Source organism: Scyliorhinus torazame, chromosome 28 (genome assembly GCF_047496885.1).
Source record: "Scyliorhinus torazame isolate Kashiwa2021f chromosome 28, sScyTor2.1, whole genome shotgun sequence".
Taxonomy (NCBI): domain Eukaryota; kingdom Metazoa; phylum Chordata; class Chondrichthyes; order Carcharhiniformes; family Scyliorhinidae; genus Scyliorhinus; species Scyliorhinus torazame.
The window spans coordinates 37526626-37540921 of record NC_092734.1 but is presented as its reverse complement, the minus strand read 5'-3'; the positions used below and the strand labels follow the sequence as shown (position 1 = coordinate 37540921).

The window sequence follows — 14296 nt, the reverse complement described above, 5'->3', positions numbered from 1 at the left end:
TGAAGGGTTTAGGGTCTGGGGGAGGGTGAAGGGTTTAGGGTCGGGGAGGGTGAAGGGTTTAGGGTCTGGGGGAGGGGGAAGGGTTTAGGGTCTGGGGCAGTGTTTAGGGTCGGGGGAGGGTGTAGGGTTTAGGGTCGGGGAGTGTGAAGGGTTTAGGGTCTGGGGGAGGGTGAAGGGTTTAGGGTCGGGGAGGGGGAAGGGTTTAGGGTCGGGGTGGGTTTAGGGTTCAGGATCTGCGGGAGGGTGAAGGTTTCAGGGTCTGGGGGAGGGTGAAGGGTTTAGGGTCTGGGGAGGGGGAAGGGTTTAGGGTCGGGGAGGGTGAAGGGTTTAGGGTCGGGGAGGGTGAAGGGTTCAGGGTCGGGGAGGGTGAAGGGTTTAGGGTCGGGGAGGGTGAAGGGTTTAGGGTCGGCGGAGGGTGAAGGGTTTAGGGTCTGGGGGAGGGGGAAGGGTTTAGGGTCGGGGAGGGTTTAGGGTTCAGGATCTGCGGGAGGGTGAAGGGTTCAGGGTCTGGGGGAGGGTGAAGGGTCGGGGGGTGGGTGAAGGGTTTAGGGTCTGGGGAGGGTGAAGGGTTCAGGGTCTGGGGGAGGGTGAAGGGTTTAGGGTCTGGGGAGGGTGAAGGTTTCAGGGTCTGGGGGAGGGTGAAGGGTCGGGGGGTGGGTGAAGGGTTTAGGGTCTGGGGAGGGTGAAGGGTTTAGGGTCGGGGAGGGTTTAGGGTTCAGGATCTGCGGGAGGGTGAAGGGTTTAGGGTCGGGGTGAAGGGTTTAGGGTCGGCGGAGGGTGAAGGGTTTAGGGTCGGGGGAGGGTGAAGGGTTTAGGATCGGGGGAGGGTGAAGGGTTTAGGGTCTGGGGGAGGGGGTAAGGTTTAGGGTCGGGGAGGGTGAAGGGTTTAGGGTCGGGGGAGGGTGAAGGGTTTCGGGTCTGGGGGAGGGGGAAGGGTTTAGGGTCTGGGGGAGGGGTGAAGGGTTTAGGGTCGGGGAGGGTGAAGGGTTTAGGGTCGGGGAGGGTTTAGGGTTCAGGATCTGCGGGAGGGTGAAGGGTTTAGGGTCTGGGGAGGGTGAAGGGTCGGGGGGTGGGTGAAGGGTTTAGGGTCGGGGGAGGGTTTAGGGTCGGGGAGGGTGAAGGGTTTAGGGGAGGGGGAAGGGTCGGGGAGGGTGAAGGGTTTAGGGTCGGGGGAGGGTTTAGGGTCGGGGAGGTTGAAGGGTTTAGGGTCGGGGAGGGTGAAGGGTTTAGGGTCGGGGAGGGTGAAGGGTTTAGGGTCTGGGGGAAGGGTTTAGGGTCTGGGGGAGGGTGAAGGGTTCAGGGTCGAGTGAAGGGTTCAGGGTCTGGGGGAGGGTTTAGGGTCGGTGGGAGGGTTTATGGTCGGGGAGGGTGAAGGGTTTAGGGTCTGGGGGAGGGTGAAGGGTTTAGGGTCTGGGGAGGGGGAAGGGTTTAGAGTCGGGGGCAGTGTTTAGGGTCGGGGAGGGTGAAGGGTTTAGAGTCGGGGGAGGGGGTAAGGTTTAGGGTCGGGGAGGGTGAAGGGTTTAGGATCGGGGGAGGGTGAAGGGTTTAGGGTCTGGGGAGGGGGTAAGGTTTAGGGTCGGGGAGGGTGAAGGGTTTAGGGTCGGGGGAGGGGGAAGGGTTTAGGGTCTGGGAGGGTGAAGGGTTTAGGGTCTGGGGGAGGGGGAAAGGTTTAGGGTCGGGGAGGGTGAAGGGTTTAGGGTCGGGGGGAGGGTGAAGGGTTTAGGGTCGGGGAGGGTGAAGGGTTTAGGGTCGGGGAGGGTTTAGGGTTCAGGATCTGCGGGAGGGTGAAGGGTTTAGGGTCTGGGGGAGGGAGAAGGGTCGGGTGGAGGGTGAAGGGTTTAGGGTCGGGGGAGGGTGAAGGGTTTAGGGTCGGGGGAGGGTGAAGGGTTTAGGGTCGGGGTGAAGGGTTCAGGGTCTGGGGAGGGTGAAGGGTTTAGGGTCGGGGAGGGTGAAGGGTTTAGGGTCGGGGAGGGTGAAGGTTTTAGTGTCGGGGAGGGTGAAGGGTTTAGGGTCTGGGGGAGGGTGAAGGGTTTAGAGTCGGGGGAGGGTGAAGGGTTTAGGGTCGGGGGGAGGGTTTAGGGTTCAGGGTCTGCGGGAGGGTGAAGGGTTTAGGGTCTTGGGGAAGGGTTTAGGGTCGGGGAGGGTGAAGGGTTTAGGGTCGGGGGAGGGTTTAGGGTTCAGGATCTGCGGGAGGGTGAAGGGTTTAGGGTCTGGGGAGGGTGAAGGGTCGGGGGGTGGGTGAAGGGTTTTGGGTCTGGGGAGGGTGAAGGGTTTAGGGTCGGGGTGAAGGGTTCAGGGTCTGGGGGTGGGTTTAGGGTCGGTGGGAGGGTTTAGGGTCGGGGAGGGTGAAGGGTTTAGGGTCTGGGGAGGGTGAAGGGTTTAGGGTCGGGGGAGGGTGAAGGGTTTAGGGTCGGTGAGGGTGAAGAGTTCATGGTCGGGGGGAGGGTGAAGGGTTTAGGGTCGGGGAGGGTGAAGTGTTTAGGGTCTGGGACAGTGTTTAGGGTCGGGGGTGGGTGAAGGGTTTAGGGTCGGGGAGGGTGAAGGGTTTAGGGTCGGGGTGAAGGGTTCAGGGTCTGGGGGTGGGTTTAGGGTCGGTGGGAGGGTTTAGGGTCGGGGAGGGTGAAGGGTTTAGGGTCTGGGGAGGGTGAAGGGTTTTGGGTCGGGGGAGGGTGAAGGGTTTAGGGTCGGTGAGGGTGAAGAGTTCATGGTCGGGGGGAGGGTGAAGGGTTTAGGGTCGGGGAGGGTGAAGGGTTTAGGGTCGGGGAGGGTGAAGGGTTTAGGGTCGGGAGGGTGAAGGGTTTAGGGTCTGGGACAGTGTTTAGGGTCGGGGGTGGGTGAAGGGTTTAGGGTCTGGGGGAGGGTGAAGGGTTTAGGGTCGGGGGCAGTGTTTAGGGTCGGGGAGGGTGAAGGGTTTAGGGTCGGGGAGGGTGAAGGGTTTAGGGTCGGGGAGGGTGAAGGGTTTAGGGTCGGGGGGAGGGGGAGGAGGGAGGGCGAGGTTGCCGGGCTCTCCCAATGTTCTGCCGCTGATAGCAGACCCGCGCGAGGGCGGTTGATGGGCAGACCATCCGGACAACGTAGATTGGGTGGCAGAGGCGAGAGATCTGGTTATTAAATCCCAACTTGGCCTTGCCACACCGGCAGGCGGAGGTGATTGAACAATACACCGGGGGAGGGCGAGATCTGTGGAGGCCAAGAGCAGACTGGTGGGTGATGAGAGGGGGAGACTCAGGCGAGGGAGTTTTGCATTTATTTGTGAATGGTGGATTTCCTGGGCTAGAGAGGGTGGTGGACGAGGCCCATGCTGGGCGAGAGGTGGAGGCCCATTTTAACTGGGCCAGGAAAGGTAACATTGAATTAGCTCGGTGTGGGTAAAACGCAGCGAGAAAACTACCCACTCAACACGAGGAGCATCAATAAAACACTCTTGCAGATAACCCAATTGAATTCCTGGTCAGAGTTATGGGTAAGGTCTTGAGGTTGGGCAAGAATTGTAAGAAATTCCTGGGTTTGGGAAGCAAATTCAGTAGAAGACGCTTCGACCTCCAATTTACCAAAATACCTTTTGCCGTGAGAGAATTATTTCCCGGGTGTTGAATTCTTATAACCGCAACTCGCTGGCTTCACAGTTGTTGTGCGAGCGGAGACGGCCAATGGTTTTCAAAGGAATTTGGATGGGAATGCGAGGTCAATAAACTTGCCGGGCTTGAGGGATAGAGAAGGGGGGCTGGCGGGCAAAACGTTAGGTCTTGGGCAGACTCGAGAATTGCCGAATTTCAGATCATCGCAACAATTTCGACTCCCCTTCATGTATCAATTGTCGGTGAGCCTTTGAAATGTGACCGAGAGGCCATGCTTCAACAACTTGCTAGTGATATCCAAGTGCTGTACTCCGAGGCGATGGTAAATTGGATCGTTTCTGCTGACGAGTGAGGTGCCGAGAGTGAGCTCAATCCCGGGTGGTATTGGCAAAACCTGCGATTGTCACCCCATCGTGTTTATTCTCTGCATCGAGACTGCCCGTTTCCCTGCCCCCGTGTCCCAGTCCTAAGCTACCACGCCAGATTAAAGTCCCCGGTCTTGGCGTCGGAATCGGGTGGTCGCAGGTCGAGCACGCTGCTGTTGGACACACAATCCCTACAGAGCCGAAAGAGGCCATTCGGCCCATCGAGTCTGCACCGACTCTCTGAAAGGTCACATTCCCTAGGTCCACTCCCCCCCGCCCTATCGCCGTAACCCCACCAGAGTGAGGTTTCGTACCCCTGCAGTGCACCAGCTCTGTCCCAACCTCAGCAGCCACCCGAGGGCCCTTCGCAACCAGGCTGGTAAGTCCAAAGATGTGGGGGTTAGGTGGATTGGCCATGTTAAATTGCCCGTCGGTGTCCAAGGATGTTAGATGGGGTTACGGGGATAGGGTGGGGGAGTCAGCCTAGGTAGGGTGCTCTTTTGGAGGGTCGGTGCAAACTAGATGGACCGAATGGCCTTTTCCTGCACTGTCGGGATTCTCTGATCTGACACTATCTCAGAACTTCTAAATCAGGTTCCATTTCCTGTGGACACATGGATTCCTCAGTGATCCAGTGGATTCAGGATTCAGCTCAGCTGTGAGCACACAGCAAAGGCTGGATTGAGCGAATGCGTTGTGCATTGCGACAGGGTTTCTGTGCCGTGTAAATCCTGAGGCTGTAGAGCGAACAAAATTCAAAACCGGGTAAGCGATTTGACCCCCCCCCCCCCCCCATTGCAAATCCCACAAAAATATCTACCCAGGTGGCATTTAAGGGCACGCTTAACACTCTCCCTAGCGGTAGCGAGTGGTCATTGGCCATCTCTCGATGGTCAACCCCTGATGATTGGCTGAAAGGAAACATATTGCCTTGTCCTCCATGGGGAAGTTTGCCTCGAGTGCCTTCCCACGTGGTACAGGTGGTGCGACAAAGGACAAAGCTTGGACAGAAAGCCGCAGCACCAAACAAACGGATTGGATCATTTTATGAGAACGGGGAGGGGGGAAGCAGTGTGGGATGACGATTGGTTCAGTCCAGGGATGGGAACCCCCTCGTCTCGTAAGCTACCACACTAGCAACGAAGCAGAGCACAGCCGGTTTTGGACTGATTGACGTGGGCCTGTCACAACCCAGTGAGGTTGGTGGTGTTTGTGAGGCGGGTGCGTGCGTACCGTGCAACTGGACGTCCTGTTTGCGAGGGGGGGGTCAGAGCGGGCTTGTCTTGGGCGTGCTGCTCGAGGCGGCGCCTTGCAATATTTTCCATTATCGTGTTGAATAAAATACACTGACAGATGCCCGAGGCCGGTAATGAAACCAGCCACGTTGCCAGGGTGAAGATTCCCAGTCTCTCCTTGGCTGTCCCTCTCTGCGTTAAGCTTCTGGATGTTGTCATCTCAATGAAGAGTTGAAGAGATCTTCTGCAATGCATTATAAGGTCTCGAGGAGTTGGGAATGAAAGTTCCTGATGGAAGACTCGCAGCTCAAGTCTATAACGTGTGATGCGACCCTGAGTGGGATTGTGATCTTTTTAATTTCCCTGGTTCCATAGCTGATCGTTCCGGGCAGTTTTCCCACATTGACTTCTTCCATTTGCTCTCCGGAAGGTGTTGAATCATGCTGGGACGTGGTTTCCTGGGCACAAGCGACCCGCAGATACCCCGCCCAGTGGCTGTGTGACCTGGACACCAAGTACATAGAACATAGAACAAAGCGCAGTACAGGCCCTTCGGCCCACGATGTTGCACCGAAACAAAAGCCATCTAACCTACACTATGCCATTATCATCCATATGTTTATCCAATAAACTTTTAAATGCCCTCAATGTTGGCGAGTTCACTACTGTAGCAGGTAGGGCATTCCACGGCCTCACTACTCTTTGCGTAAAGAACCTACCTCTGACCTCTGTCCTATATCTATTACCCCTCAGTTTAAAGCTATGTCCCCTCGTGCCAGCCATTTCCATCCGCGGGAGAAGGCTCTCACTGTCCACCCTATCCAACCCCCTGATCGAGAGCGAGAATAGCCAATTGAGGAGGTTCTAACAGCTGAACCCAAACATTTCTCAGCAAGAGTCAATTGGTGAGGGGTCATTGACCATCTCTCGATGGTCAACCCCTGATGATTGGCTGAAAGGAAACATCAGAGGGAGGTTTGCGTCAAGTGCCTTCCCACGTGGTACAGGAGGTGCGACACAAAAGGACAAAGCTTGGACAGAAAAACACAGCATCAAACAAACGGATTGGATTTGGGGGGGAGGTGCTGTATGCTTCCTTTCTTCCCTTTCCCTTCTTTAACCTTTGATCGCTCCTGTATTCACAGTATCTCTGATATCTGACTGTCTTTCCAAACATCTCGTATTGCAGAATGTCTGTCTTGGTTTAGTTCACTGCTTCGCCCCCCCTTTATGCATTTACCCTCGCTCTCTCTGTCCATTTGGCCAGGATGTATGACAGGGACTGTGAACAATGCACTTGACTCCACTGAACATCACTGATGTAAACTTTAATGATACACCCTTTCCTTCAATTGAGAAAGTATCTATTTAAAATTATTATAATTGGTTTTTAGATAAGTTGTTTTGCAAATTTTAAAGTGATTCGATCACGTTGCGTTTCAGAAACCAGTGTCAGCATCAAACAGGACAGGTACAGCACAGAGTTAGATACAGAGTAAAGCTCCCTCTACACTGTTCCCATCAAACTCTCCCAGGACAGGTACAGCACGGGGTTAGATACAGAGTAAAGCTCCCTCCACACTGTCCCCATTAAACACTCCCAGGACAGGTACAGCACAGGGTTAGATACAGAGTAAAGCTCCCTCTACACTGTCCCCATCAAACACTCCCAGGACAGGTACAGCACGGGGTTAGATACAGAGTAAAGCTCCCTCTACACTGTCCCCATCAAACACTCCCAGGACAGGTACAGCACGGGGTTAGATACAGAGTAAAGCTCCCTCTACACTGTCCCCATCCAACACTCCCTGGACAGGTACAGCACGGGGTTAGATACAGAGTAAAGCTCCCTCTACACTGTCCCCATCAAACACTCCCAGGACAGGTACAGCACGGGGTTAGATACAGAGTAAAGCTCCCTCTACACTGTCCCCATCAAACACTCCCAGGGCAGGTACAGCACGGGGTTAGATACAGAGTAAAGCTCCCTCTACACTGTCCCCATTAAACGCTCCCAGGGCAGGTACAGCACGGGGTTAGACACAGAGTAAAGCTCCCTCTACACTGTCCCCATCAAACACTCCCAGGACAGGTACAGCACGGGGTTAGATACAGAGTAAAGCTCCCTCTACACTGTCCCCATTAAACGCTCCCAGGGCAGGTACAGCACGGGGTTAGACACAGAGTAAAGCTCCCTCTACACTGTCCCCATCAAACACTCCCAGGACAGGTACAGCACGGGGTTAGATACAGAGTAAAGCTCCCTCTACACTGTCCCCATTAAACGCTCCCAGGGCAGGTACAGCACGGGGTTAGACACAGAGTAAAGCTCCCTCTACACTGTCCCCATCAAACACTCCCAGGGCAGGTACAGCACGGGGTTAGATACAGTGTAAAGCTCCCTCTACACTGTCCCCATCAACACTCCCAGGGCAGGTACAGCATGGGGTTAGATACAGAGTAAAGCTCCCTCTACACTGTCCCCATCAAACACTCCCAGGGCAGGTACAGCACAGGGTTAGATACAGTGTAAAGCTCCCTCTACACTGTCCCCATCAAACACTCCCAGGACAGGTACAGCACGGGGTTAGATACAGAGTAAAGCTCCCTCTACACTGTCCCCATCAAACACTCCCAGGGCAGGTACAGCACAGGGTTAGATACAGTGTAAAGCTCCCTCTACACTGTCCCCATCAAACACTCCCAGGGCAGGTACAGCACGGGGTTAGATACAGAGTAAAGCTCCCTCTACATTGTCCCCATCAAACACTCCCAGGGCAGGTACAGCACAGGGTTAGATACAGAGTAAAGCGCCCTCTACACTGTCCCCATCAAACACTCCCAGGACAGGTGCAGCACAGGGTTAGATACAGTGTAAAGCTCCCTCTACACTGTCCCCATCAAAAACAGAGACAACTGGTCTATGAAAATTTGTGTTTTATATATTAACAAAGAAACTGCAGATGCTATTGGCCAATTCTGACATGTTTGGAATCAAGTGCCTGTGTTGGGAGTTTTGTCCCTATCCACTCCCGCCCCTGCGGTCCTGGTCATACATCGTGCTGTTCGACAAGCTTCACTCAACTTTCTTCTTTTCCTCCACTCGCATGCTGTGACCTCCTCTTCAGAAACGGGACATTAGTCCGGAAGAAATAGATTTAAAGAATGAACCTTGGTATAAGTTCTTCTCGGAACTGGAGTTCGGCAAGCCGGTAAGTCAGCAGGCTGAGTGAAACGGCAGCTGAGTGCTCGTCCTTCATTGTTGCAATTGTTGGAATAATTTCACCAGAGGGTGAGCTTCAGACACAGAATTGGGTCCCTTTTATCTGTTTAATATAAGCGGTAATGACTTATCCAGTTTACTCAGTGTCTTCTGGGCCAGTCTCAGCCAAGATAAGAGATGCTGGCAAGAGTTGGCCTCAGTACCCCGGGGGTAGAGATAGCGGAGCGTGCCAGCGTGTGGATATGAGGGGAGTGCAGGATTGGGCTCCAAGACAGTTGCCCTCTGTAAACAGCCAGTTCTCTACCATTCTCCAGGCCCCGTCTTCACCAGAGATCACTTGTCACCCACTCGATCCCTGACCTCCGAACCGCAGAGTTCCTGTTGTGGAGGGTGTTTTTCCAGGGGTGAGACCTCTCTGCAAAGGCCCCAACTTATTAAAAGTAAGTAAAGTCTCCATAGCCCCAGATGACGAGAGGCTGCTTTCCCCTTTTGAGGGGGGAGAGCTGACTGGCGGTGATTTAACCCGAGGATCACCGCACCTCAGGCGGAGGGGCGAGGTTGAGAAGGCGGGGCCTTCGTGAATAACCTCAGCCGGTGCGTGAATTGAACTCGCGCTGCTGGCCTCGCACTGCGTCATGAATCAGCCGCCCAGCCCACTGAGCTGAAGCGGCTCCCAGCTTATTAACTTCAGTCTGAAGGGTTTCAACCAGAGGCAAGGCTTTATTGGGCCCAGTGTTTTTTCAGGCATGAATTCGAACAGCTAAACTCCACTTTGAAGGGTGGGATGTGTCCTTGGGGGAAGTGGGGTCGGGGGGGGAGACCGTTTCACTCGCAGGGTCTGTGGGGAGGGAGCTTGACGGCCAGGGTCGGAGATGGGGAGGGAGGGGACGTACATCCTGGGCTTGTGCGCAGTTGGGCTACACTCCGTATACTTGATACCTTTGATAGAAGCAGGACGGGCCATTCAGCCCTTCGAGGACAGGGGATAACAGTGTGCACACGAACAGTATCGAGAGAGGTGTGACTGAAATATCCTGTGTGAGTAATGGTCTATTTCTGTTGTCCTGCAATGCAATCCTGGACATCAGCCATTTATTATCCGTGTGGTAGGTACTCATTCCCAATCCCATTGGACCAATCAGCTCCCTGTGCCCTTGGCATCACACAGCATCAGTTTAAGAAAGAATTAATTCGAACATTCCTGTTGGGAAAGATATTGAAAATGGCGGCACTGAGAGACCGTTACAGAGGAAGTGCTCATGACTGACCTTGTCAGCTGTAAGCGTTCCTCGCTGCTGTTAGTGAGTTCTCCTGCCTGCCCCCCCCCCCCCCCCCCAGCATTTTAAACCCAGTGCGAGGCACAAAGCTGAGCTTGGCAGGGTTACTGGTCTCCGGAATACGGAGAGTTGGGCTATTGGGCAGTAAAGCCATTGTCTACTGATTCCTGCTGGACAGTGTGTGTGTAAAAATGGTGGCTCAGTGGTTAGCACTGCTGCCTCACAGAGCCAGGGACCCGGGTTCCATTCCGGCCTGGGATGACTGCCTGTGCGGAGTTTGCACGTTCTCCCAGTGTCTGATAGGTTTCCTCCGGGCGCTCCGGTTTCCTCCCACAGTCCAAAGCTGTGCAGGTTAGGTGGGGTTACGAGGATAGAGCGGGGGGGTTAGGCCTGGGTGTGGCGCTCTTTCAGAGGATCGGTGCAGAATCGACGGGCCGAATGACCTCCTTCTGCGCTGTAGGGACGTGTCGGGTCGCTTGGGTGTGATGCCAGCTGTGACCAAATAGCTGGCGGGTTCGCAGGTTTAAAACAATGAAAATGTCGGGACCGCACATCGCGGGAATCTGACTTTGTGCTTTGAACTGAGCCTGGTGGGAGTCAGCTGAGACGGCACAGCGGGTGTTACTGCAGGCGGGCACTGGGGTACCACCAAATGTGTTGCCACCTTCTACCTCGCGGGCGGCTGCCACGGGCCCCCCCCACCCTCGTCCCAAGTGGGAATGTCAGGAAGCTTATTCGGCCGTGCAAGGCCTTGCAACAGGCAGGGGCGACCCTGTCCACCCCCGCCCCCAGAGAAGTGACCCCGTCTCCTGACGCAGATCAGAAACCCACTCGGTCCCCCCCCCCCCCCCCCCCCCCCACACTCAGCGCCCGTGACCCCCGCCGCCACCCTGCGCGCCGACTTCGAGCCCTGAGCGCGGTTTTTAAACATCGGTTTGTTTGTTTGTTTACGATCCGCGTTGACCTCCTGGGGTCCCCGCACCCGGCCCCTTGCGAATGTGTTTTTTTTCTCTCCCTCTCTCTCTCTCTCTCTCTCTCTGTTTCACTTCTTCATTTCCTCCTTTGCTCTCCATCAGCCTCCAAAAAAGATTTGGGATTATACGCCTGGAGAATGCTCTATCCTTTCTATGGAGGATAGGAAGGTAAATGGTGCGGTTATTTCCCTGGTGTGTTGCGTGACCATCCTTTTGTCCGATTGCTTTAACCCAATCAGCTTCTGAGAGAGGACAGTGTAAGCCCCCGTTCCGTGAGGTGACTATTCCCAGGGTGCTAATCCTGTCTTCTCCTCCGAGGCTGGTTGGCCCTGCCTTTTCCGACTTCAGTTCAGACTTACAGCCTTTATTTCCTTTCTAACATATGCATTCGGCACTGCCTCCCTGATCCTCCAATCCTTTGCAGAATGATTAGATACTGATTGGATGCTTTGCTATAAAATCGCTGAGGCCATGTGCATGTTGCATTCCCCCCCCCCCCCCCCTCTTGCATATCGATCGCGAAGGCAGATCTTGCAAAATGGTGTTAACAGCAATTAAATGTTCATCTTCATTTCTTCCCTGTGCTTTTGTGTCTTCGCTCCGTGTTGTTTCTTGAACCCCCCCCCCCCCCCAGAGGTCTGACTAAGCAGAAGAGACAGCTAGCACCGTACTTTGGTTGTAGGTCAGCCATTGGGAGTGTAGGACTGGGGGTGACCAGGTTGTGGCTGGCGTGAGGTCATGTGTATGTGTATCTGCCTGGGTGTGGGTGTCAATGAATGTGTGTTTGCATGTTGATGTGTTATGTATTCTGGGATAACACAGGCTGCAACTTGATGCAGCTTTTACCAAAAGGTACTCCAGACTTTGAAGTAAGTTCAATGTGATTTATTGAACCATTAGCACAGTTCTCTGAGTTCGATTCTCCTGTTAATCTTGCTATAGTAACTCAGTCTAACTAACCAGTCTGCTCTAAGCCACATGGTGGGTGTGATGCTTCTGATCTGCCCCTGTCCTACTCTCTAAGTGTCGCCTGGGGAAAGAGGCAGAGCATGTGTGCCCTGTCCTGATATATGGGTTATGTAATGCCCCCTTGTGGTAGTGTCACCTCTGGGTGTCTTGACTGCCCATTGGTCGTGTCCTATTCTATGTGTTCATTAGCTGTATGTCTGCATGTGTGTGTGTCACTGGAATTGTGTGTGTGTGTCACTGGAATTGTGTGTGTGTGTCACTGGAATTGTGTGTGTGTGTCACTGGAATTGTGTGTGTGTGTCACTGGATGTGTGTGTCACTGGATGTGTGTGTCACTGGGTGGGTGTGTCACTGGGTGGGTGTGTCACTGGGTGGGTGTGTCACTGGGTGGGTGTGTGGGTGTGTCACTGGGTTTGTGTGTGTGTGTCACTGGGTGTGTGTGTGTGTCACGATGAGTGTGTGTGTGTGTGTGGGTGTCACTGGGTGTGTGTGTGTCACTGGGTGGGTGTGTGGGTGTGTCACTGGATGTGTGTGTGTGTGTGTCACTGGATGTGTGTGTGTGGGGGGTGTCACTGGGTGTGTGTGTGTGGGTGTCACTGGGTGGGTGTGTGTGTGTGTGGGTCACTGGGCGGGTGTGTGGGTCACTGGGCGGGTGTGTGTGTCACTGGGCGGGTGTGTGTGTCACTGGGTGGGTGTGTGGGTCACTGGGTGGGTGTGTGGGTCACTGGGAGGGTGTGTGGGTCACTGGGTGGGTGTATGTGTCACTGGGCGGGTGTGTGTGCGTGTCACTGGGTGGGTGTGTGTCACGGTGTGTGTGTGTGTCGCTGGGCGGGCGTGTGTGTCGCTGGGCGGGTGGGTGTGCGTGTCACTGGGTGGGTGTGTGTGTCACTGGGTGTGTGTGTGTGTGTCACTGGGTGTGTGTGTGTGTGTCACTGGGTGGGTGGGTGTGTCACTAGGTGGGTGTGTGTGTCACTGGGTGGGTGTGTGGGTGTGTCACTGGGTGGGTGTGTGGGTGTGTCACGGTGTGTGTGTCACGGTTTGTGTGTGTGTGTGTCACTGGGTGGGTGTGTGTGTCACTGGGTGGGTGTGTGTGTCACTGGATGTGTGCGTGTGTGTCACTGGATGTGTGCGTGTGTGTCAGTGGGTGTGTGTGTGTCACTGTGTGTGTGTGTCACTGGATGTGTGTTTGTGTCACTGTGTGTGTGTGTTTGTGTGTCACTGTGTGTGTGTGTGTGTGTCACTGTGTGTGTGTGTGTGTGTGTGTGTGTGTGTGTCACTGGGTGTGGGTGTCACTGGGTGGGTGTGGGTGTCACTGGGTGTGTGTTTGTGTCACTGGGTGGGTGGGTGTCACTGTGTGTGTGTGTGTGTGTGTGTGTGTGTGTCAGTGGGTGGGTGTGTGTGTGTCACTGGATGTGTGTTTGTGTCACTGTGTGTGTGTGTGTGTGTCACTGTGTGTGTGTGTGTCTGTGTGTGTGTGTGTGTGTCACTGGGTGTGTGTGTGTCACTGGATGTGTGTTTGTGTCACTTTGTGTGTGTGTGTGTGTGTGTGTGTGTGTCACTGGGTGTGGGTGTCACTGTGTGGGTGTGGGTGTCACTGGGTGTGTGTTTGTGTCACTGTGTGTGTGTGTGTGTGTGTCAGTGGGTGTGTGTGTGTGTGTGTCACTGTGTGTGTGTGTGTGTCACTGTGTGTGTGTGTGTCACTGGATGTGTGTTTGTGTCACTGTGTGTGTGTGTGTCACTGTGTGTGTGTGTGTGTGTCACTGGGTGTGGGTGTCACTGGGTGGGTGGGTGTGTCACTGGGTGGGTGTGGGTGTCACTGGGTGTGTGTGTCACTGGGTGTGTGCGTGTGTGTCACTGGGTGTGTGCGTGTGTGTCACTGGGTGTGTGCGTGTGTGTCACTGGATGTGTGTGTGTTTGTGTCACTGTGTGTGTGTTTGTGTGTCACTGTGTGTCTGTGTGTGTGTGTGTCACTGGGTGTGGGTGTCACTGTGTGGGTGTGGGTGTCACTGGGTGTATGTTTGTGTCACTGTGTGTGTGTGTGTGTGTGTGTGTGTGTGTGTGTCAGTGGGTGTGTGTGTGTGTGTGTCACTGGATGTGTGTTTGTGTCACTGTGTGTGTGTGTGTGTGTGTCACTGGGTGTGGGTGTCACTGGGTGGGTGGGTGTGTCACTGGGTGGGTGTGTGTGTCACTGGGTGTGTGTGTCACTGGGTGTGTGTGTCACTGGGTGTGTGTGTCACTGGGTGTGTGTGTCACTGGGTGTGTGCGTGTGTGTCACTGTGTGCGTGTGTGTCACTGGGTGTGTGCGTGTGTGTCACTGGATGTGTGTGTGTTTGTGTGTCACTGTGTGTGTGTGTGTGTGTGTGTGTGTGTGTGTGTCACTGGGTGTGGGTGTCACTGGGTGGGTGTGGGTGTCACTGGATGTGTGTGTGTTTGTGTGTCACTGTGTGTGTGTGTGTGTGTGTGTGTGTGTGTCACTGGGTGTGGGTGTCACTGGGTGGGTGTGGGTGTCACTGGGTGTGTGTTTGTGTCACTGTGTGTGTCACTGTGTGTGTGTGTGTGTCACTGGGTGTGGGTGCCACTGGGTGGGTGTGTGTGTCACTGGGTGGGTGTGTGTGTCACTGGGTGTGTGTGTCACTGGGTGTGTGCGTGTGTGTCACTGGGTGTGTGCGTGTGTG

At 54.7% G+C, this 14296-nt stretch overlaps 1 protein-coding gene across 1 annotated transcript in view; it reads left to right on the top strand.

The window, feature by feature from the left end:
* LOC140403686 (sorbin and SH3 domain-containing protein 1-like) overlaps window positions 1-14296 on the top strand; it is a 186776-nt gene that overhangs the window by 102239 nt on the left and 70241 nt on the right. Inside the window, 2 exon segments of the mRNA XM_072491857.1 lie at window positions 8307-8390; window positions 10755-10820. Of these exon segments, the coding sequence (XP_072347958.1) occupies window positions 8307-8390; window positions 10755-10820 (150 nt within the window).